The sequence below is a fragment of the Eptatretus burgeri genome, chromosome 2 (genome assembly GCF_056783735.1).
Source record: "Eptatretus burgeri isolate ZD-2024b chromosome 2, Ebu_testis_v1, whole genome shotgun sequence".
Classification (NCBI taxonomy): domain Eukaryota; kingdom Metazoa; phylum Chordata; class Myxini; order Myxiniformes; family Myxinidae; genus Eptatretus; species Eptatretus burgeri.
The window spans coordinates 57,757,895-57,779,977 of record NC_140962.1 but is presented as its reverse complement, the minus strand read 5'-3'; the positions used below and the strand labels follow the sequence as shown (position 1 = coordinate 57,779,977).

The 22,083-nt window shown below is 49.9% G+C and overlaps 1 protein-coding gene across 11 annotated transcripts in view; it reads left to right on the top strand.

The window, feature by feature from the left end:
- LOC147032105 (homeobox protein Meis1-like) overlaps positions 1 to 22,083 on the top strand; it is a 474,189-nt gene that overhangs the window by 96,280 nt on the left and 355,826 nt on the right. For 2 of the 11 annotated variants that reach the window (XM_085869425.1, XM_085869418.1), the window contains exons 1-6: positions 12,538 to 13,404; positions 13,860 to 14,095; positions 15,326 to 15,518; positions 16,655 to 16,705; positions 18,218 to 18,268; positions 20,922 to 21,080. In XM_085869425.1, the coding sequence (XP_085725551.1) occupies positions 13,393 to 13,404; positions 13,860 to 14,095; positions 15,326 to 15,518; positions 16,655 to 16,705; positions 18,218 to 18,268; positions 20,922 to 21,080 (702 nt within the window). In that variant the 5' untranslated portion in view covers positions 12,538 to 13,392. Of the gene's footprint in view, positions 1 to 12,537; positions 13,405 to 13,472; positions 13,492 to 13,795; positions 14,096 to 15,325; positions 15,519 to 16,654; positions 16,706 to 18,217; positions 18,269 to 20,921; positions 21,081 to 22,083 lie in introns of those variants that run through there. The other 9 variants (XM_085869416.1, XM_085869417.1, XM_085869422.1 and 6 more) reach the window with 9 other exon arrangements.

Genomic DNA, 22,083 nt, shown 5'->3' with positions numbered 1-22,083 from the left:
CGGAGTTCAATGAGGTGCGGCGGCCCTCGACCAATCAGCGTGCAACGAGTGAGGTGACCGTCGCCCGGCCAATCAGATCCCGCGACAGGAGGAAAGGGATCCGCGTGATGTCACCACGCCCCCGGGCCAATCAAGGAGCTTGCCGCCCGTTTTGGCCAGTGGGAGAGACGAAGAGCCATTTGCGCGCCAAAACCAGCCAGTAAGAGAGGGAGGATCGCGAGGAGGCTCCCCCCCCTGAAGGGGGGGTATAATTATAGGCGCGTTCTGTGCGTTTGGGGGTTCTGAGAGTTCTGGCAAGAAGTGAACATCTGCGCACAAGGTGGTGGAGTGAAAAAGCGTCTGCGCACGGAGTGGTCGGGGCAACGGAGGGTCTTCTCCTGCCAGCTTTCACCCTGCCGATTTTGTTCGCCTGGAGCCCGGTCGTGAGGGCGTCTGGATCGTGCTGGGGGTCCAGTTCTGCCCCAAGGACCTGGTCCTTGAAGACCACACGAGGCAGACAGGTCCAAGACAGGCCTCAATGAAGACCATTTTTGTCCGATTATTTTGAGTGTGTGCGTGTGTGTGTTTGTGGCGTCGGTCAGTTAAGTAGGAGATTGTATAAGTGCCGTGCTGTATATACGCGCATTTCGTCTAATCAGTTTAACTCCGCCCTTATGTGCCCTCCTCATTCCCCCATTGTGAATAAATACCCCATTTGTTTAATGTTTCACCTCGTTCGTGTCCTTTCCTCCATTGGCTTAGCGTGCTGCGTGTTGGGAAATTATCCAGGCCGCTGCCATTGTAATGGGATATTTGGGACCGACGGACTTCGGCGATAAACCGCTCGGATTGCACACTGTTCGAGTACGCTAAGCGGCTCATTCCGTTCGGGTGCCGTCGAGGGTGTGGAGACTCGGTAAATCGCCACGTGGTCTCGGTATTTTGAAAATTGGCGAATAACCCTGTACCACACGGCAGAAATATTGACGCTTCACGGTCCGACAAGGGACCCGTACTTTTCCGAAAAGGTACGATCTAAATCCGGGTGATCGGTCGAGCCGACTCTACTGCTCCACCTTGCGGTCGTGCTCGCGGCCGACGCCTGGTCCCGCGACATTGGTAGTCAGGAGTGCGATTCGGCCTCCATAGAGAAATTTACGGGTCGGATCAGGGGTGCACAGAGCGAGAACCCCCCTCCCCCCCACCCCCGTTCCCCCAAATTGCGAGTGTTTAAAAATTATTCCCAGTACACAACATGTCTAACCAAGACGAGCTGAGGCAGGTGAGTAGTAGTAGTGTAGTGATAGACGAACCCATGGTCCAGGACACCACCGTTCAGGGAGATCTTTCCCAGCAACTGACAGCGCAGCAGTTTATGGAGATAATGGAGTTGTTAACGCAAATAAATGAGAGTATGAAAAACTGTGGAAACAGCATGGAAGCGATGAACAACAAAATGGAGGCGAACACGCAGGCACTAAGGGCCGATATGCAAACACAGCGGGGTGAGATGCAGAGCATGGGGTTGAGCCTCCAGGCAGGGCAAGAAGCAATAACGATGGGCGTAAGAGGCATCATGGCGGCACCACGTGGCGGAGACACCGAACCGACACGGAGTGTGCGATGTGTCCGGCCCGCGATGGAGACGGGTGAGGTCGACGGGTCGAGCGACGTCATCATTGATGGGGAGACCGAGAGGTGCAGGACGAGACACGAGGAGGTGACGGATAAATTAACGGTGACGGAGACGCAGATGATAAAAGAGACAAAGGAAGAAACTAATGAACATGAGGGGACGACGGAAAAAGTCATAGAGACACAAACAGAGACGCAGGAGACAAAGGAAGGAACACCAGAGACGCGGGAGGTAGAACAGGAAAAGGTGAAAGAAATACGGGGAAACAAAGATAAAGAACACACACATAGAGTTAGGGAGGGACGATGGGGTTGAGCTGGGGGAATGTATCGTGACCCTTTGCGAGCAGCAGGATAGCCTCCTTAAGGAACAAAGGGAGACGCTCTGCCCCCTTGAAGCAGATCGCGACGAGGTGGTCCGGTCGAGCCAAACGAGGTGGAGCGGATGAGTGCTGTTAACGGGTACATGCACAGCTTGGGGGGTATGGAGGCCCCGGGATTGCTTGTGGTAGCGCGAATCCCCGATGTGAATGTCCCGGTGTGTGTGGTTAAGGGTACGAGTGTGTCAAAATGTGTGTTGAAACGTGCGTATGGTGTGAGTGTCATGGCGTGCGTGAGTAACATGGCGTGCGTGGAAATGGACAGATGGATTCAGATGGGAGATGGGTGTGGCGAGCCTTCTGCGCCGTATGGAGTTGATTTGGTAACCGCACCAGGTTTGCGTGACGGCTCGTACGGGGGCCGTGCGCGTCTTCGCGATCCAGCCCGGAAATGGTCCATGTCGGATACGAGCCGGCCGCGTGGATGGCGAAAATGTAGGCGAGTGTCAGGTGAATTCGGCAAACAGGGGGTCCCACGTGGGCACATTTACGGGGCATCACGTGCTGCATACCACGTGTTCTGTTCGTGGAACGCGCGGAGCGGGTTTCCGGGACGATGCGCGCGTGCTAGCCCGCACAGGAAGCCGCGCAGGCTCGGTGCGCGAGTGACGTCCCCGGGAATCTCGCGGCACGAATGCCAGGGAAACAGCGCACGTCATCCCACGTGGGGAATTCCCTGAAAGCGAGCGCTTGTTGGGATGTGCAGGGAGACGTCATGGCTGCACGGATCGGCCATTGGAGGGGACGTTGGTATTGCCCAGTGGGACGAACGGGCGTGCCATAAACCACTACATGGCGCTGCAGAAAAAAAAAGAAGCCTCGCTCCAAGTACACGGCCCTGCAGGATGTAGTAGACATCCTGATTGGGCATAGGAGCACTAGTTTGTGGGATGGGTTAGCGTTAGTTAGACAGGCTTCATGGGGACATGAGTTGTTCCTCATGGAGCCCGTGGAATGGGTTAGTTAGAGGGATTTTAGGATAGATTTAGAGTGGAAAAGGATTTTGGGAGACATGGAATGTGTATTGGGGACGTAGCTTAGCTACGTAGATTAAATGGAGCGTGCATTAGTGTAAGGGACAACGAGGGAGCACGAGTTAGTTAAGGGATTTTAGTTAGCGGAATGGGAGTGTGGTGTGAATTGAAAAGTGAAAAATATGTACAATGAATGAGTGTGGGCCAGCGGTCCTGAGTGTGAATGGAGTGAATGTGGAATGCATGGTGCGAATGACTGAGTGGGGGGGAGTGATTCCCACCCAAGTGACCCCGGGGTCAGTTTAATGTTAGTTAGTGGGTTAGTTAAATTTACAAATAGGAGGTCATTTTGTTGTTGGTGTTCAGAGAAGGCACGAAACCCGTTTGGAGGGTGCAGGAGTAAAATTGACCGGCTGGGAGCGTGGCCTGGGAAGGTGAGTCCCGAGTAGTGGGCACCGAAGTATTCGGCCAGAGTAGGCCAAGGGTCCAAGGGACCGGGATAGTGTACTGGGCACGGGCGACCCGCGGATCGGGACCTGGAGCACCAAAGATGCCACGTGGGCATGGAAGGGGGGCAATGCCAGGAAGGGCAACCCCCCTTGTTCATAGGGAGAAGGTAGGCTCGGATACAGCGTCAGGGCCCGCGATTGCCATAGTTGGAGATTCGGCAGAGGGGCAATTCCTGCAAAGTGAGCCATGCTGCCCAGCCATGAAATTGTGCGAGGGCACGAGTGAAAATTCGAGGGCTAGGCCCAAATTTATAATGGACACCAGCACAGGTGATGGGAATCATGGTTTTTAGAACAGATAGTTTAAGTGACAGGCATTTTGGAAAGCCCTGGGGTAGTTTAAAAGTAATAAATGCTAGGATGGTTAGGAAGTGTCCCCCTTCGCACCAACCATCCCTTCGCTCTATGTAGGTCCACCGTGGGTTAGATTGCTGAACTCTGTAGGAGGCCATTCTGAGGCTTAATTGGGCCTCGAGACAGGAAGCTAGTCTCTCCTTATTCCCCTCTAGAAAGGGAACGTCGGGGATGGGAGTAGGCTCGGTTGACAGGATAGGTTAGCCAGACAAAGACAATAAAGTGGGTTAGGGAGACAGAATTGTAAAAGAAAAAGAAAAACAAAGGAATAGAAAGGGGCTAAATTTGTTTTGTGTTGCAAATTAAGTGAGTGGGTATGGACAGAGACAGGCAAAGGCGATAGGTTTAGGGGAGACCGTAGGTTAGGTCCGAGCCCATTTTCGGAGTGGCCGGCACCACCACACTCCCTCCAGACCAACACGGAACGAGGCCAGAGGCTGGCCCGTTGTGCTGTATCGCCTGTTCTGCATGGCCTTGCCTTGCCATGCCTTGTTCGCCTGCCTCTGCCATAACCCCATGCCTGCTAGCCCTTATTTGCATTGCCCATGTGTCATCATCCTCAACCATGTGCACCAGGATCATTTAGTGTTTTGCAAGGACTGCCCTGCAGGCAACCACACCACGGGGACTGCATTGAGCAGCCCGTGAACCATTTTTTGCATCCAGTCCAGTTCCATCCAGTTCATTTCAGGGAGGAGCCAGGGACTTCATTGGCAGCCAGCTACCTCCCTGTTCTTGCACAAAGGAGCCAGAGACTGCATTGGGCAGCCTGGCTACCTCTTCAAATGGCCTGTGGGACGGCATATGGCATGCCGTGTTAGGGTGAGTTGCCTCCAGCAGCTGGGGGTAGGAAAGAAAGAAAGAACACTCAATGGGGACCTTTTGATCAGGCCTTGAGGATGACTGACCTTCAGCTGCAGAGCACTCACCTGCACACAAACTGTTGACTAACTTTGCCATGCCTTCTTTCCCACAGATGCCAGGTCCTGGGCCATGGTTAGTGTAAATAGATAAGTTAAGAATGTAAATAAGTTTAACCCACCTGCATGTTTGTTGTAGTGCCGGCCATTTTAGTTACGTCGTCTGCATGAGTCTGTTCGTTAGTTACGCAGAGCATTTGGTTATTTATTTTTGGGACAAGTATTAAAAAAAATGTCGCATTCAAGGATCCGAAGGTAAAATGTACTCGGGGAAAACTTACACATGCTGGTCACACGAAAATTTGATGACTCGGGACGAGTCTGTAAAAAGGGGTGGGGGTGGTGTTGCGAATCTGGAAGCCATGAGCACACAACATACAGGTCCTATAGATCAGTTATATCGGTAACCACATGTTGCCAGTTAGGGTCCCAACCCTAGTCTAATGGGTAATTAAATGTTCCTGCACTGTGGAGTTATTTTAATAGTCATGTTTTCTTTTCATTTGTTTTTACACCACCAACATCAACGCCGACGACACCGCATCACCCTCACCCTCACCTTCACCTCGCTTCCTTCACCTCGCTCTGGCCGACGTCATGGTGGGGAGTTCAAGGAGGAGCCGCGCGGCGGCCCTCGACCAATCAACGTGCAACGAGTGAGGTGACCGTCGCCCGGCCAATCAGATCCCGTGACAGGAGGAAAGGGCTCCACATGATGTCAGCACGTCCCCAGGCCAATCAAGGAGCTTGCCGCCCGTTTTGGCCAGTGGGAGAGACAAAGAGTGATTTGCGCACCAAAACTGGCCAGTGAGAGGGGAGGGTCGCGAGGAGCTCCCCCCCCCCCCCTGAAGAGGAGGTTATAATTATAGGTGCTGTCTGCGCGTTTGGGGGTTCTGAAAGTTCTGGTAAGAAGTGAACATCTGCGCGCAAGATGGTGGGGTGAAAAAGCGTCTGCGCACAGAGTGGTCGGGGCAACGGAGGGTCTTCTCCTGCCAGCTTTCACCCTGCCGATTTCGTTCGCCTGGAGCCTGGCCGTGAGGGCGTCTGGATCGTGCTGGGGGTCCATTTCTGCCCCGAGGACCTGGTCCTTGAAGACTGCACGAGGTGGACAGGTCCGAGACAGGCCTCAACAAAGACCATTTTGGTCTGATTCTTTTGCATGTGTGTTTGTGGCGTCGGTCAGTTAAGTAGGAAATTGTATAAGTGCCGTGCTGTACATACGTACATTTCTTCTAATCAGTCTAACTCTGCTCTTATGTAGCTCTCCTCATTCCCCCATTGTGAATAAATGCCCCGATTGTTAAATGTTTCAGCTCGTTTGTGTCCTTTCCTCCATTGGCTTAGCATGCTGCATGTTGGGAAATTAGCCAGACTGTTGCCGTTGTAATGGGATATTTGGGACCGACGGACCTCGGCAATAAACCGCTTGGATCACACACGGTTCGAGTATGCTAAGCGGCTCGTTCCGTACGGGTGCCGTCGAGGATGTGGAGACTCGGGAAATTGCCACGTGGTATCTAGGTATTTTGAAAATTGGCAAATAACCCTGTACCACAATGCAGAAATATTGACGCTTCACAGTCTGATAAGGGACCCGTACTTTTCTGAAAAGGTACGATCCAAATTCCGAGTGATCGGTCGAGCCGACTCTTCTGCGCCATCTCGCGGATGTGCTCATGGCCGATACCCGGCCCGGCAACAATACCAACAACTGTTCCATGCGGTGAAATACCAACGAATGTGCCGTGCAGTGAAATACCAATTTCTGTTACATGCAGTGAAGTACCAATTAATGTACCGTGAAGTGAAATACCAATGACTGTGCTGTGCCGTTCATTGCCATGCAGTGAAATACCAACAACTGTGCTGTGCTGTACATTGCCATGTGGTGAAATACCAAATCCTGTGCCATGCCATACCAACTACTGTGTCGTGCTGTGCGGTGAAATACCAAATCCTGTACCACGCCTTACCAACTACTGTGTGGTGCCGTGTGGTGTGGAATACCAAAGACTGTGCCGTGCCATGTGTTCCTGTGCAGTGAAGTACCAACGATTATGCCATGCATTGCTGTGTGGCAAAATACCCATTACTGTGCGCTGCAGTGAAATCCAACTACCGGGTTATACCGTGCATTGCCGTTCGGTGGAATACCAAATAATGTGCCATGCGGTGACGTTCCAATTACTGTGCCATGCAGTGATATACCAACGACTGTGTCATATACCAACTACCAATGACTGTATTGTGCAGTAAAATACCAACATCTGTGCTGTGCCTTGCGTGGTGAAGTTCCAATTACGATGTCGTGCAGTGAAATACAAATTACTCTGCTGTGTGTTGTAGACCACAGGCTTCTGAAGTTGTGTGCAGCACAGTTGATTGTGTACTGCAGTAACTCTGCTGTGTGCAGCAACTCTGAAGTTGAAGCTTAAATCCATGAGAATGGTACCATCCCAGCCTAGGTTGGATGTTGGCAAGCTCAAGGATGAGAGGGTAGCTGAGGAGTTTGCGAACAGGCTGTGGAGATTTTTGGGGTCTGGGTGCTTTGGGGAATCCTGAAGAGTTGTGGAGTGCCTTCAAGACCACCATCCTTGATGTTGCCGGTAAATGTCTTGGAACTCACCACAGGGCGAAGAAGAATTTTGTATCACAAGGGATACTGGATGTCATTGACCAGAGTTGCAGGGCCACGTTTCATGGCAGAGCTGAGCTGTTCAGGGAGTTGAGGTATAAAACTGTACATGGGCTAAGGGTGGACAAGGAGGCCTATGTGCGAGGATTCTGTGAGGTTGGTAGAGCATCTCCTGTGGTCAAGTGATTCTCATCCTTCTTACAGGGGAATTCAGGCATTGCGTTTCTCAAAGCCCATCCCTCGGTGCACTGCAGATAGAGTGGAGGGTGGTGGGCTCTTGACAGGGGAGTTCGAAGTGAAGGCCCACTGGGCCGGTTACTTTGAACGGATGTACCAGGCTGATCCACCAGCTGTTGAGTTGGATATCAGGGGTGTTGCTATCCCTATTGCTGACCCTCCAATCAACTGTGATCCACTTTTGTTTGTGGAAACAGACCCTGTGGTGAACCCATTGAAATGGATTAAAGCTCCTGGGAACTGTGGCATTGATGCTGAACTTCTCAAGGCTGGTGGAAATGCTGTGCTGATGTCGTTGCATGCAGTTCTGTGCTCTGGCTGGAACACAGGCATCCCAATTGACGAGAAGATGGGCCTTGTTGTCCCTCTCTGAAAAGGGAAGGGTGATTGCCAGGACTGAAACTACCAAGGGGTGACGCTGCTCTCAGTGCCGGGCAAGGTCTTTGCTCGGATAATTCTTGACAGGGTTCGCCACCATCTGCTTGAACACCAGCGTCCAGAGCAGTCAGGCTTTACACCAAAGAGGTCAACGATTGACTGTATCCTTGCATTTCGAGTCCTCACCGAATGCAGATGAGAGTTTCGGCAGGGGCTGCTTGCAGCCTATGTTGATCTCTGCAAAGCGTTCGATTCAATGAATTGGAATGCCCTCTGGAGGATTCTTGGTCTTTGTGGGGTGCCACCAAAACTGATCAATCTGATTTGTGAACTATACTCTGGTACTGAGAGTGTTGTGAGATGTGGAGATACCATCTTTGACTTATTTCCAGTTGTTTTTGGAGTTCATCAGGAACATGGAGTTCATTTGGAGTTCAGAGAGAGAGAGAGAGAGAGAGAGAGAGAGAGAGAGAGAGAGAGAGAGAGAGAGAGAGAGAGAGAGAGAGAGAGTGAGAGAGAGAGAGAGAGAGAGAGAGAGAGAGAGAGAGAGAGAGAGAGAGAGAGAGAGTGAGAGAGTGAGAGAGTGAGAGAGTGAGAGAGTGAGAGAGTGAGAGAGTGAGAGAGTGAGAGAGTGAGAGAGTGAGAGAGTGAGAGAGTGAGAGAGTGAGAGAGTGAGAGAGTGAGAGAGTGAGAGAGTGAGAGAGTGAGAGAGTGAGAGAGTTAGAGAGTTAGAGAGTTTCATCAGCTTCATCAGCGGTATGTACTGGCCCCCAAACATTTCAGCACTTGTATGGACTGGATTTTGTGGAGGATGTTGGAGAGATCAAGCTGCGGTGCATCCTTTTGGAATGTCAAAATCTCTGACCTTGATTTTGCAGACGATGCAGTCATCTTTGCGGAGACTCTTGATATCCTTTTGGGGGCCCTCGACGTGGTGATTGAGAAGTCGAAGCCGCTGGGATTACGGGTTTCCTGGGTCAAAACTAAGATCCAGGCTTTCAATGACATCTTGGATGTTGCTGTCCTGTCTGTCCCTGTTTGTGGTGATGATATTGAGGTCACAGAGAGATTCATTTACCTTGGTGGTGATATTTATGTGTCTGCTATGTGTCTGGTGAGACAGAGGTCGGGCCTGGGGAAGTCATTAATTCACTGGATCATGGGGTGTGGCGTTGTCGGTACCTATGCGGGAGGACGAAAATCTGAGTCTTCAGGTCCTTGGTGCTTCCAGTCTTGCTCTCTGGGTGTGAGACTTGGACTCTGATCAGGGATCTGAGACAGAGAGACTTAATTCCTTTGGTACCAGGTCTCTTCGTCGAATCCTTGGCTATCGCTGGTCAGACTTTGTGTCCAGCGAGCGATTGCTAAGAGAGACTGAAATGAGATTTGCTACCTGTATTTTCCGTGAGCATTAACTGTGGCTGTATGGATATGTGGCTCATTTTCCTGACGCTGATGCTGCTCACCAGATTCTCTCAGCGAGGGAGCCTCGTGAGTGGAGGAGGACAATGGGCTGACCACGTGCTTCGCTGACCACGTGACCACCACCACGTGCTAACAGCTTGGTTGATCAGCATCTCAAGGAGATGTGTAAGGGCCAGGCATCTGGCTGGAGGATGGCCAGATGGAGGCCCCTGGAGTACAGGTAGAAAATGGATGCAGCCACGCGCTGCTCCGGCACATGCTACCCCCCCCCCCCCCCGACTTGACCTGCCATGCATTGCTGTCATGAAATACCAACTGTGGTGCTGAGTGGTCAAATACCAATTACTGTGCCATGCAGTGAGTTGCTGTGTGATGAAATACCAAGTACTGCACTGAACACTGAACTGAACTGCACTGCAGTGAAATACCAACATCCATGCCATAACATGCGTTGCTGTGTGGTAAATGTCAACTACTGTGCCGTGCGGTGAAATACAAAGTACTCTGCTGTGTTGTGTAATACTAATTACTATACAGTGTGGTGAAATTCCAGTTACTGTGCCATGCGGTAAAATACCAACTAATGTGCCATGTGTTTAAATACAAAGACTGTGCCATGCATTACCGTTCAGTGAAATACCAATTACTGTGCCGTACTGTGTGTTCTCGTGCAGTGAAATTAATTGCTGTGCCCTGTCATGCCATTGGTTGAAATACCAATTACTATGCTGTGTGGTGAAATTCAAACCACTGTGCTGTGCGATGAAATACCAATTACTGTGCCATGAGGTGATATACCAAGTATTGTGTTGTGCAGTGAAATACCAAGCACCATGCTGTTTGATAAAATACTAATTATTGTGCTGTATGATGAAATATGAATTACTGTGCTGTGCATTGAAATACCAATCTACTGTGACGTGGCATGAAATACCAATGACTATGCCATGCCGTGCATTGCCCTGCAGTGAAATACCAATCACTGTGCTGTGCATTGAAATACCAATTACTGTGTTGCCATGGCATGTGTTGCCATGCCGTGAAATACCAATTACCGTGTCCTGCCGTGTGTTGCCATGCATTGCAGTGGAATACCAATTACGGAACCGTGTCGTAGGTTGCTGTTACCGTGCGTTTCCGTGCTTTGCGCTGCCGTACCATGTGCTACTGTGGGTTGCCGTGCGTCGTGCGTTGCCGTGCTGTGTTGCCATGGTGTGTGTTGATGAGCCGTGTGCTACCGTCGCTGTGTTGTCTGTTGCCGTGTTGTGTGTTGCTGTTGCTATGTGTTGCCGTGCGGTGTGTTGCCATTGCCCTGCGTTACCATGCCATGTTACCGTGTGCTGCCGTGCTACGTGTTGTCATGCCGTGTGTTGCCGTACTTTGCGTTGCCGTGCGGTGTGTTGCCGTTGCCGTGCTTTGCGTTGCCGTTGCCCTGCGTTGCCATGCTGTGTTACCGTGTGTTGCCGTACTTTGCGTTGCCGTGCGGTGTGTTGACGTTGCCGTTGCCCTGCGTTGCCGTGCAGGGTGTTGCCATTGCCCTGCGTTACCATGCCATGTTACCGTGTGTTGCCGTGCTACGTGTTGTCGTGCCGTGTGTTGCCATACTTTGCGTTGCGGTGCGGTGTGTTGCCGTTGCCGTGCTTTGCGTTGCCGTGCGGTGTGTTGCCGTTGCCGTGCTTTGCGTTGCCGTGCGGTGTGTTGCCGTTGCCGTGCTTTGCGTTGCCGTGCTTTGCGTTGCCGTTGCCCTGCGTTGCCGTGCGGTGTGTTGCCGTGCGGTGTGTTGCCGTTGCCGTGCTTTGCGTTGCCGTGCGGTGTGTTGCCGTTGCCGTTGCCCTGCATTGCCGTGCGGTGTGTTGCCGTTGCCGTTGCCCTGCGTTGCCGTGCGGTGTGTTGCCGTTGCCGTGCTTTGCGTTGCCGTTAGCCCTGCGTTGCCATGCTGTGTTACCGTGTGTTTCCGTTGCCGTGCTTTGCGTTGCCGTGCTTTGCGTTGCCGTTGCCCTGCGTTGCCGTGCGGTGTGTTGCCGTTGCCGTGCTTTGCGTTGCCGTTAGCCCTGCGTTGCCATGCTGTGTTACCGTGTGTTTCCGTTGCCGTGCTTTGCGTTGCCGTGCTTTGCGTTGCCGTTGCCCTGCGTTGCCGTGCGGTGTGTTGCCGTTGCCGTGCTTTGCGTTGCCGTTAGCCCTGCGTTGCCATGCTGTGTTACCGTGTGTTGCCGTTGCCGTGTGGTGAAAACTTTCCTCACATCCTCAAATTCCCAAAGTACCATTCGCGCCCTTTTGGCACCATTGAGACGAAGTTTTTAAAAATGATTTCGCAATCATTGAATTACCTGTTGGTGTTACTGTCAGAGGGTCTTCTGGAGGTACGTGCCCATTTCGGTTTCCTGAGGAATTGGGGTTCAATCCCGCCCCGGCCCCCCTACCCCACCCGCGATATACTGCAGATGCTGTTGTAAGAGGTTTCGGGATTGACTTGCACACGGAGTTACATGTAGTTATATGTCCTCCCTCCTCTCACCACTACTTTTCACCTCAAGTCTGCCCCCACCAGTCCCACGAGTACATCCCCAGCTGCTGTAATCGCCAGTCTGGAGGATCTATCCATCATACCCGAGTGAACCGGCCGTCGCAGCCTGAGCTCGACCATTCCCGCTGAGAGTTGACCGCGTGCCCGAAGCTCGAGCGCTTGCTACGGACGGACCCCCACACTCTCCTCGTGCCTGCCTGGCTCAGACCCCCACACTCTCCTCGTGCCTGCCTGGCTCAGACCCCCACACTCTCCTCGTGCCTGCCTGGCTCAGACCCCCACACTCTCCTCGTGCCTGCCTGGCTCAGACCCCCACACTCTCCTCGTGCCTGCCTGGCTCAGACCCCCACACTCTCCTCGTGCCTGCCTGGCTCAGACCCCCACACTCTCCTCGTGCCTGCCTGGCTCAGACCCCCACACTCTCCTCGTGCCTGCCTGGCTCAGACCCCCACACTCTCCTCGTGCCTGCCTGGCTCAGACCCCCACACTCTCCTCGTGCCTGCCTGGCTCAGACCCCCACACTCTCCTCGTGCCTGCCTGGCTCAGCCCCCCTCACTCTCCTCGTCCCCGCCCGGCCCACACCCCCACACTCTCCTCGTGCCTGCCTGGCTCAGACCCCCACACTCTCCTCGTGCCTGCCTGGCTCAGACCCCCACACTCTCCTCGTGCCTGCCTGGCTCAGACCCCCACACTCTCCTCGTGCCTGGCTCAGACCCCCACACCCTCCTCATCTCTGCCTGGCCGGGACCGGCAGCAGCTTGTTATCTGTGCTTGGCCCGGATACTTCGCTCTCGTCCATCGGCCGGTTGGACCGAACGTACACGATACTCTTGCCATCCGCGTCTCGTGCTGAAAGCTTCCTTCTCTTCCTCCGCTCTCCACGCTGGACCCTAGCGCCCCCCTTGTCCGCCGCTCGGGCCAGACCCCACTCTCTCTCGTCGCCCCCTGCCCGCGCGTCATGTGACGCAGCCCCGCTTCCTGCCCGCCCCACGCCGCCTCCTGCCTCGTGCGCTCGAGCTGCGCCTCCTGGCAGCCCCGACAGCGGCTCCTGCCGAGTCTCGAGCACGAAGCGAGAGTTCCGAGGGTCGAGCGGCAACACTTGGTGGGCAGCGTGCGACCCTCAGCAACACCAAAGGAGTGCGGGATTCGTTGCCTGGGACACTCCGGTGTGCCAACTAGAGACGGACACTCCGCGTGGGGATTCCACCCATAGGTTTCACGTGAGGTCCCAGATAGCCGCCCGGCGCTGCCCCCCGGGATAACGGGGCAAGGGGCCGCGCACCGGGCGGTGGCGACGAGCCGTGGGCACGGTGCCCCCTTACCACCCGGCCGCGGGCCCTCGTGCAGGGCTGCCCCGGTCGACGGCGTGCGCTAACCGAGCCCTGCTCTCAACGACCCTTGGGAGAGGGGGTGAAGGAGTCCAAAAGATCGGGGCATCAGCAATGGCACAGCGGGTACGTGGGACTCGTGGGAAGAGCGGAGCACGCCTCGAGCATGACCCAAGCTCAGTGTAAAGTTCCTTGTGACGTTACCATCGGGCGGTGCGTGTTCGCCACCGAGATGACACTTGAACCACCCGAATGTGCAATGTGTTTGAAACGTTTAAGTGATGTTTATTTGTGTCAATCTTTCGCATTTATTTCAAAAAAAAAAAAAAAATTGTTTCCCGCGCCTTTTGCTTGTCATTGTCGCAGCGGCGCTGCGACGGCAACTTATCATCAAGCATGTCGCAGCAACTTAAAACACATAACAGCAAATGGCCCCATAAGCGCAGAGAATGAGGCTTGATAAGTTTTATTAGGGGTAAAGATACATTGAAGGCTTTTGCACCTGCTGCGCACGCAGCACGCATGCTGTCGTACTTGTTCACAGCACGTTTTCGTGCTTCGGGTGCGACGTCCACCTCCAGCGCTGCTTCTGGCCCGCGTGTGCACAGTATGAGGAGCTCCCGTACGGCACGCTGGATCACGGGCTGCCCGGCAGCATGGGTCCACCCGTGTATGCAGAGGCGCATGCCCCACGACCGCTGCACCATCTTCCTCCTGGGCCTCCGCTGCACGGTGCACCATACTCTCACGGGCAGCACCAGGGGCTCGGCCCTGCACCCAGCGACGGTCTGAAACGCGACAAGGACGCCATTTATGGGTGTGAAATCGCTCTATGTGCTCACTCACTCGCTCTCACTCACTCACTCACCGGCCAATCTGTCATTCTTTCATTCACCACCATCATGATACCCATCACATATTATTCATCAATAAATAAAACCTTCCCTTTAATCACGCGACCACTCACTCACCACCAGCAACAACTTACATGACTCCACACAGCATCAACTTGGTCATTCTCAAATGTATTTATTTTGATTCCGCAGCTTTGCAACCGCACACTCATTCTCTACCAATTAATTCGCATTCACCAATCGGACCCACTCCCTTAGAAAAAAATTCTCCACTCAACACCGAACAAACACTCGCTCAATAATTTGGTCGCTCACACGACTCGTTCCCTTGCACACCTCCATCATCTTTCACTCGCTCCAGAAAGTTGCACAAAGTTTTCCCCGATACTCTCACTTTGGCTCATCAACTTATTAACTCGGTGACTCGTCCACTAACTTTTGTTTTTTGAACACACCATTGTTGATCAATCTCTTTACTCTTCCTCAAAGTTTTTTTTGTTTGTTTTGTTTTTAACCCGAACGGTCACTCGCAACTGCACTCATGAATCTCTCACTAGATTTACTTATGTATGTTTTCTATCTCATTCATTTTGCCCAAATTCACTCATTCGTTAACTTATTTGATGTGCTCCTCCCTCTCTGTACAGCAATTTTCTTGGAAGACGTGAACCGCTGTGCTTCTGGGATTTTTGGGGGGTTTTGTTCAAAAGTTTGCGTCGAAATGCGTATATTTGGGACCACGGGGTTTGGCAGTGCACACAGCACATTTTACAAATAATGTTTGGAATGCGGTGTCTACCTGTATAATTGGTGACAAAAGGCCGTACGAGGGCCATGAGAGCTCACGGCTTCAGTTGCAATTAGCATTTACTAAGTGTGCCGACTGCGCTGAGTATACGCGAACGAATACGCATTGCACGCTTTTGTTGCAATAAAAACCTCATTACGGTACGACACGTACTTGGAACCATATCTTACCTTTCGGCATGTAAATGCATTGACCGTGCTTGTTTTATTGCCCTGAAGTTGCCGTCCTGGGTCGGTCACGATCCCCGCGATAAAAGATGTTCAAAAGGCTGTGTAAAGTGCCGTGTGGGCCATATATTTTTGGCGCCAATAAACAACCTCCCTGCGCGATTACTACTCCTATTGCCGTTTGGTACGTGCAACACATTGAGAATTTTGCTCCACAGCTTTCAAGTTCTGGAGGTTGGCGATTTGCTGGTGTTTTGTCGGGTCCACAGGCATCCCTTGTTCCCGCTGCTCGCGCTCGTGTTCGAGAAGTGTGAGCTGGCTACGTGCACCCCCAGAGAACCCGGGATCGCGGGTGGAGACGTGTGCTCGTCCGCCTCGTTCAGCGAAGATATCGCCGTGTTTGCCAAGCAGGTGCGCAAAAGTTGATTACAACTGAACACCTTGATGCAATATAACCGAGCACCCGATCGCGCCTTGTGTATCATGCCCGAGAGTACGCGGACACTTACGCTAAGTGTTCCAGGGGCTGATTCGTACGTCATGCATGATGTGGTCCAAAGATGTCACGAGCCAATGCTGTACACCTTTCATACACACACCTGTAGTCATAGCATATATATATATATATATATATATATATATATATATATATATATATATATATATATATATATATATATATATATATATATATATATATATTGGCCTGAGGAAGCTTTCTGGGAAGCGGTTGAAATGTCACCTGAGACCGCATCTGCTGTTGCTTGTTTACTACTAGATTAGCAGAGTAGACCTAGTTATTTTTTGGTTGGATGCACCCTTTTTCCTATATACGTGTGTGTGTGTATGTATATATATATATATATATATATATATATATATATATATATATATATATATATATATATATATATATATATATATATATATATATATATATATATATATATATATATGGCTGGCAGGATTTCCTATACGTTTGAAGCTGTCTCGTCTGGGTTTGAATCCCGACCCAGCTATAAACTGTCATCGTGATGCTTCACAGGCAGGGTGATTTATCAATATGTGTGCCACCCCTCGGATCGATGTAAAACTGCGCGTCCTGTCTGCCGGCATTAGTTGGTGGATGTTAAAGACCTCACGGTGCCCTTCGCAAAGAGTAGACGAGCTATTGCTGGCACCCTGAACAAATTCAAATTCCTGCTCCCACTACTGCTGGGAAGGCAATGTCAAACCAGGCAGTATATCCCTTGTTAAGAAACTCTTTCGGCAGCATCTACGGTTTTTAATAGAGTAATATACATCAGAATATATATACTTTCAAACTTTATATATCATTACATTATTACTACATAATTTACTGTCTTTATCGACAATATGATGCCAACATTATTCGTATCAAATGAAGTGCTTTACCCACATTCGAACAACAAGCTGTTGTTTGGTGTTGTTGGTGTGCTTGGTGTGTTTATTGCATGTGTGTGCTTTGCCAGATGTTGTTTTCCTGAGTTTTTGTGCCTGCGATACAACCTCTTGTTGTTTTCCAGATTCGCAACGAGAAACCCTTATTTTCTTCCAATCCCGAACTGGACAACTTGGTACGTCACACATCGTGGAGAACGCTTGAAATCTGTAACGATATAAGTTTCTCGTAAATTTATTGACATTTGAAAGTTGGATGGGCAAGTGGAATAGAAACTTTTTACATAGCTCACAGCAAGCTCATAGTGCAGTATGACGTAGATGTTTAATTTACTTGTAAATTTAACTGGATTCTTACTTCTCATTATATATCTTATAATTGTTTTCAAGTGTTTGTGTGTTTGTTTGTGAGTTTGCACGTTATTCTTTCATGGCCGAACTGTAGCACCAAGAGGTTCAAATTTTGGGTGTAAGTACTTCAAAATCTGGGAAATGTTTTCAGCTACCATACGTTGGCCTTGACGTCCATTTTGAGGCTACTAAAGGCCACTACAAAGTGTGTTTTGGGATGTGGGGTCAGGTAGTGCTGTCGCTGGGCCCCAGGCAAAAGGTAACCACCATAAGGCCAACAACCCCATCGCTTTTCAATGTCCAATACATCCTGAAACCACTGCCGGAAAAGCTCACCCAGCCGGGCAGTGCTGGGCATCCCTCCTTGGGGGCCGTGCTGGGTATCCCCCCCCCACTCCGACATGGCAGTGCTCGGTAGCCCCTGATAGTGTAGGTATATCTAACGTGATGGCCTAGCCTAGAGGTATGCACTCTCACCTCTAAGTTGTCTAGTGAGTGTTTGAATCTCGACCCAGCTATAAACGGTCATCCCGGTGTTTCACAGGCAGGATGATTCATCAATGTGTGTGCCGACCCTCGGATGGATGTTAAACTGGGCATCCTGTCTGCCGGCATTATTTGGTGGATGTTAAAGATCCCACGGTGTCCTTTGCGAAGAGTGAGCGAGTTATCACCGGAACCATGGACAAATTCCAAATTCCTGCCTTATGTTCTGCTTGGAAGGCAATGGCAGACCACTTAGTATAATCCTTGCCAGGAAATTGCTTCAGCAACAGCGACGCTGTGCAACAGAGTCCAGTATATTTGAATCAGAATGTATACATAGACCAGAATATATAATCAAAAAACAAAAACATTATATATATATATATATATATATATATATATATATATATATATATATATATATATATATATATATATATATATATATATATATATATATATAATGCTGCAACTAAGATGCTCTGGGGATTAGTGTAGGATATTGATGTTTAGAGAAATCTGATCATGAACGTCACTAAAAGTTGTCCCTGACTTGATGGAACTGGTTAACTATATACTACGTGTGTGTATGTATATGTATGTATGTATTTATGTAAAAATGAAAATTTAATGTGAATATGAAGCTCTAAAAACTAATTCAACTCTTTCTGGTTATTTGTGATTTACAGTTATATTTAAAAGTTATTTTTAAAATGCCTCGTGTGAACAGTTTGAGGAGCACCGCAGATAGTTTCCAAGCTCCATTTGACATTTTGAATTGATTCGTAAATGAAGGTTGTAACTAAACGTGACGTCATGCAACGAGCTTGTGGTTTTGCTCCCGTTTTCAGATGATCCAGGCTATCCAAGTGCTGCGGTTTCATCTGCTTGAACTTGAGAAGGTAAAACACCCATCGATGCTTTCATGGGAACCTTGTAGTGTTGCATATCTTGCTGGAGGGGTATTCAATCCTACTGGAGCTTGACTTGTTAAGCAGAAACAAGCTCTTATGTCGCGCGTTTGGATTCCGCTTCAAATTAAGGGAAAGAGAGAACTAGGGAACCAGGGGTCTTGCATTGTCATGATTATACAGCAGGGATGATCCGTATTCTGTCGTTTCCCTCCATCCCTCTTTTAAAGTATAAAAAACTAGTCTTTGATTGGTACGAATTCTGTTATTTGACGTCACATATCCCTAGACTCGAACATATACAAAAACCAAAACATGAATGCTCATGTCATGGAAGTCCATCGATTCGTCTTGTGTGGGTCATGATTACTCGAACAAGAATCGGTCTCTCTGGCTCCTCTTGGCTCGGAGTTCCACTTGTGTACTCCATTCGGCTCTTTGCTCGTATTCTTCGGTTTCGTGCCTTCCCCACTCCACTCAGTAACATTCCCAGCTCACACGTGCACCACCAATCATACGGGGTTGCTGCACGTCGTGCCGGATTCTGACTGGTCCCGAAACTAAGCAGCGACGAGGCAAGCTGCTCAGGGGGCACAACGCAGCACCATGATGTCGATTCCACAGTGCCTGCCATTGTAGAAGAGAGAGATAAAAAGGGGGGAGTGGAGGGTAGAAATTAACCTTGCGAGCCGTGCCTGCTCCCGGACGCCTCCCCGTCACTGCTGATTACTTGGACGTCTTCATTTGATACACGCACGATGCTAGATGCTAACGTGCTCTGGGTGCCAACCCATGGGGAGCGGTCATGCCGAGCGACGCTCCATGTGTTTGCCATGCTTTCCGGGTCTCGGTGAGATGCAAAAGACGCTGCGCCTGGTTCTCGGGACCCACGCTGCGCTCAAAGCGCGACTCTGCGGAACAAGAACCACCGATCGCTTTCCATGATGTTTCCTTACACTGCCATATTTCTCCATCCGTCTTCATCAACCGCCTCGGGTAAACGTGAGGTGATGGGATGAGCATTAACGCCCAACGAGTGTAATTAATTTCCAATCGAGTTGCTGTTTACCGTAGTTATGGGAAACATTGCACACAGTACATCTTAATTAACCCACATTAAGTAGAGGTTTGTCACAAGGCCCATTTTGTCAGTTTTATGAGAAGCATCATTTTTTTCTATAATAATGCAAGGGATGATTTAGGTATTAAGGGAATGCGTTATCGTTTTTCATCCCTCGCCATTCTTCCTCTGCTTCTTCTCCGACGACCCGACTTTTTCCTGCATTAATGTGACCGACCCGGCTGGCCAGGCCTGACGTTCAACTAAAGGTGTCAGGAATTCGGGATTTTGTTCCAAGGTTCCTGTGATAACTCACCTGCACTTCGAGAAAGACACACGTGGTCGTCATGGACTCTGGCTGTTCCGTGGGAGAAATCCAAAAAAGATGGAGAAGTAAAGAAATCTCAACTGGATATTAGCTGAAGCTGCTACCTTAAGCGAGCAGCGTGTGATGGTCACGTGGATTTTCAGAAGTTGGTTTCAATACCTGCCACGGCAGCACTTTCATGGACAGGCAACAGCGTCGTACAGAATCAAAAGCGCCCATGCAGGTTCATCAAAGGTTTACATCAACACCGAAGGAAAATAAAAAGTCTCTTTCCGTTTTATCGCCTTTCCCTGTTATTTCAGTAAATAGATGCAAGCTCAACACCCACGTGAATCACAGTCTGACCTTGTGACGCGTGTGATGAACACAGAAAGGATGTGAAAGAGTGATAAGTTGCTGTTCTACCTAACTCGATCATCGATTTGGTAATGCTGTCCTAGAGGTGGCTGCACATTTGGAGAGCGATGCTGCCATCAGATCCCACAAATTTCTTTACCACATTATTATAGACTGGTCATCGTTATAGGTTGTCGTTGCTGAACTGGGAAATGTGGACTCAACCCCCCCCCTCCCAAGAGAGACCATCTTACTTTAAAACCCTCCACTTACCGTTATGCATTTATCTGCCAGCAGCATTTTTATCTGCGCAGGCAGCTCGTGAGTAGCCTTTTACTTTGTTATGTTTCTCTTCTTTTGTTTTCTATTTCCTCAAGGCCGTGATAACCCCTCCGCCACTTTAAGCTTTCTGGCCTGATAACATATTGATTGTGCATTGTTTTGGGAATACCTGACTGAACTGAATTCTTGTTTTCCATTGTACAACTTAGGCTTGGGTCAGTAACCTTGGAATTTTGTTTCCCCCCCGTCAGTAACCTAACCCTTCGTGGGACAATAGGCCCACAACCGTAGGCGACATAGCCTCAGAAAATAAATGTGAGCTTCAGAGCTGGTCAGTCGTTTATTTTTTTTTTATTTTTTTTTGACTTTTACAGTTTTTATTTTGCTTCTCAACTGTCGGCGCTGTGCATCATGTTGCACCTCATCCAAGTTATTTGCAGATAATGATGTCTTCATTTGATCCGTGCGCTGTTTATGAAATTAGTGTTCTCTTTTTATGTTGATATTTACGTTGGAGGTCGACGGGGGAACTTGGTGCTTCCCTCGAGCGGAAATATGCTTCAGATGCATGGTTTCGGGGTGGTGGTGTGATGGTTTCGGACAAGTATAATAATGCGCTCATTGTCCTTAATTTTTAGGTGCATGAGCTTTGTGACAACTTTTGCCACCGGTACATCAGCTGCCTGAAAGGAAAACTACCGATTGACCTGGTCATCGATGATCGTGAAGGGGACAGCTGTGTGCGTTGTGAGGCTGACGATATTCCCAGCTCTGTTGCAAGCCAGACCCACGAGCAGGTAATTCCTGGACCCGGCTTAACCCAAGAATAGCAAATTTCATCCTCATTTTATTTGGTAAGGTCAGCCTCGGGCTGAGACTATCACAACAAAGCAGGTCTTAACCAGGGACTACCCTGTGGAGACAGACCCGTTCAGACCTCATTTTATCTCACCCAGTAAAGGTTGAGCTTCGCTTTAGCCTACCTCAAGGCAAGCCGAACCCTTGGCCGACTCAGCCTTGACCTACTCTGACAAGGCAGTCTTCACCTTTGGTTTATCATGACATGACGACTACAGATTAACCTTTGTTTTTGTGTACAGTGCATTAAGTGCTTGTAAGGATTTATTCGATTAAGTTGGAATGTGAATTGTTCTGGTTTGACCTTTTATTCCATTCCTGCCTTTTACCTGGTTTGATAATCCCCAAAAAGTGTACCGAAAGCCTTGCACACTGCTGGCATCCTGTAGCAGGCTTTTGATGAAATGGTTCCCTCTGCTCCAAGTTCTTCTGCCAGGCCTAATGGCCAAGAGCAGACATCCAATTTGAGGTGTTAAACAAACTTCCAATAGACGAAGGCCTTTCCTGAACCTCCACACGCAGTCCAAATGAGGGCGCTCACCACTTCAATGCGGTTGTCTGCATCGTTGTTGTGGCTGCACGCAAAGCCGTGGTGAGGGCTAGGGCTTGAAGTCATCAGCAGGGCACAGCGCAGCCTTGTTTATACACGGATCCTGCTGGCAGATCCTGGCTTTGCCTCGTGCCTTACACAATGCTCGCAGCATGTCGTTTGGTTATGTTTTTCTCTCTCTCTGAATTTCGTGCAACCCAATGCAGGTTTGTTTAGTAGAACAACATGTGGTCTGAGCACACGCGCGTAGTTCCATTCATTTCACAAAGTTCTGTATTTTCCTTTGCGCTTATGTCTAGTTTTGCTTTACTTCTGCAAGAAATTCAAGAGTAATGTTTTGTGATGCGAAAAACATTTTGCAGTCCCGGTAATTTACACACCAAAATTGGACC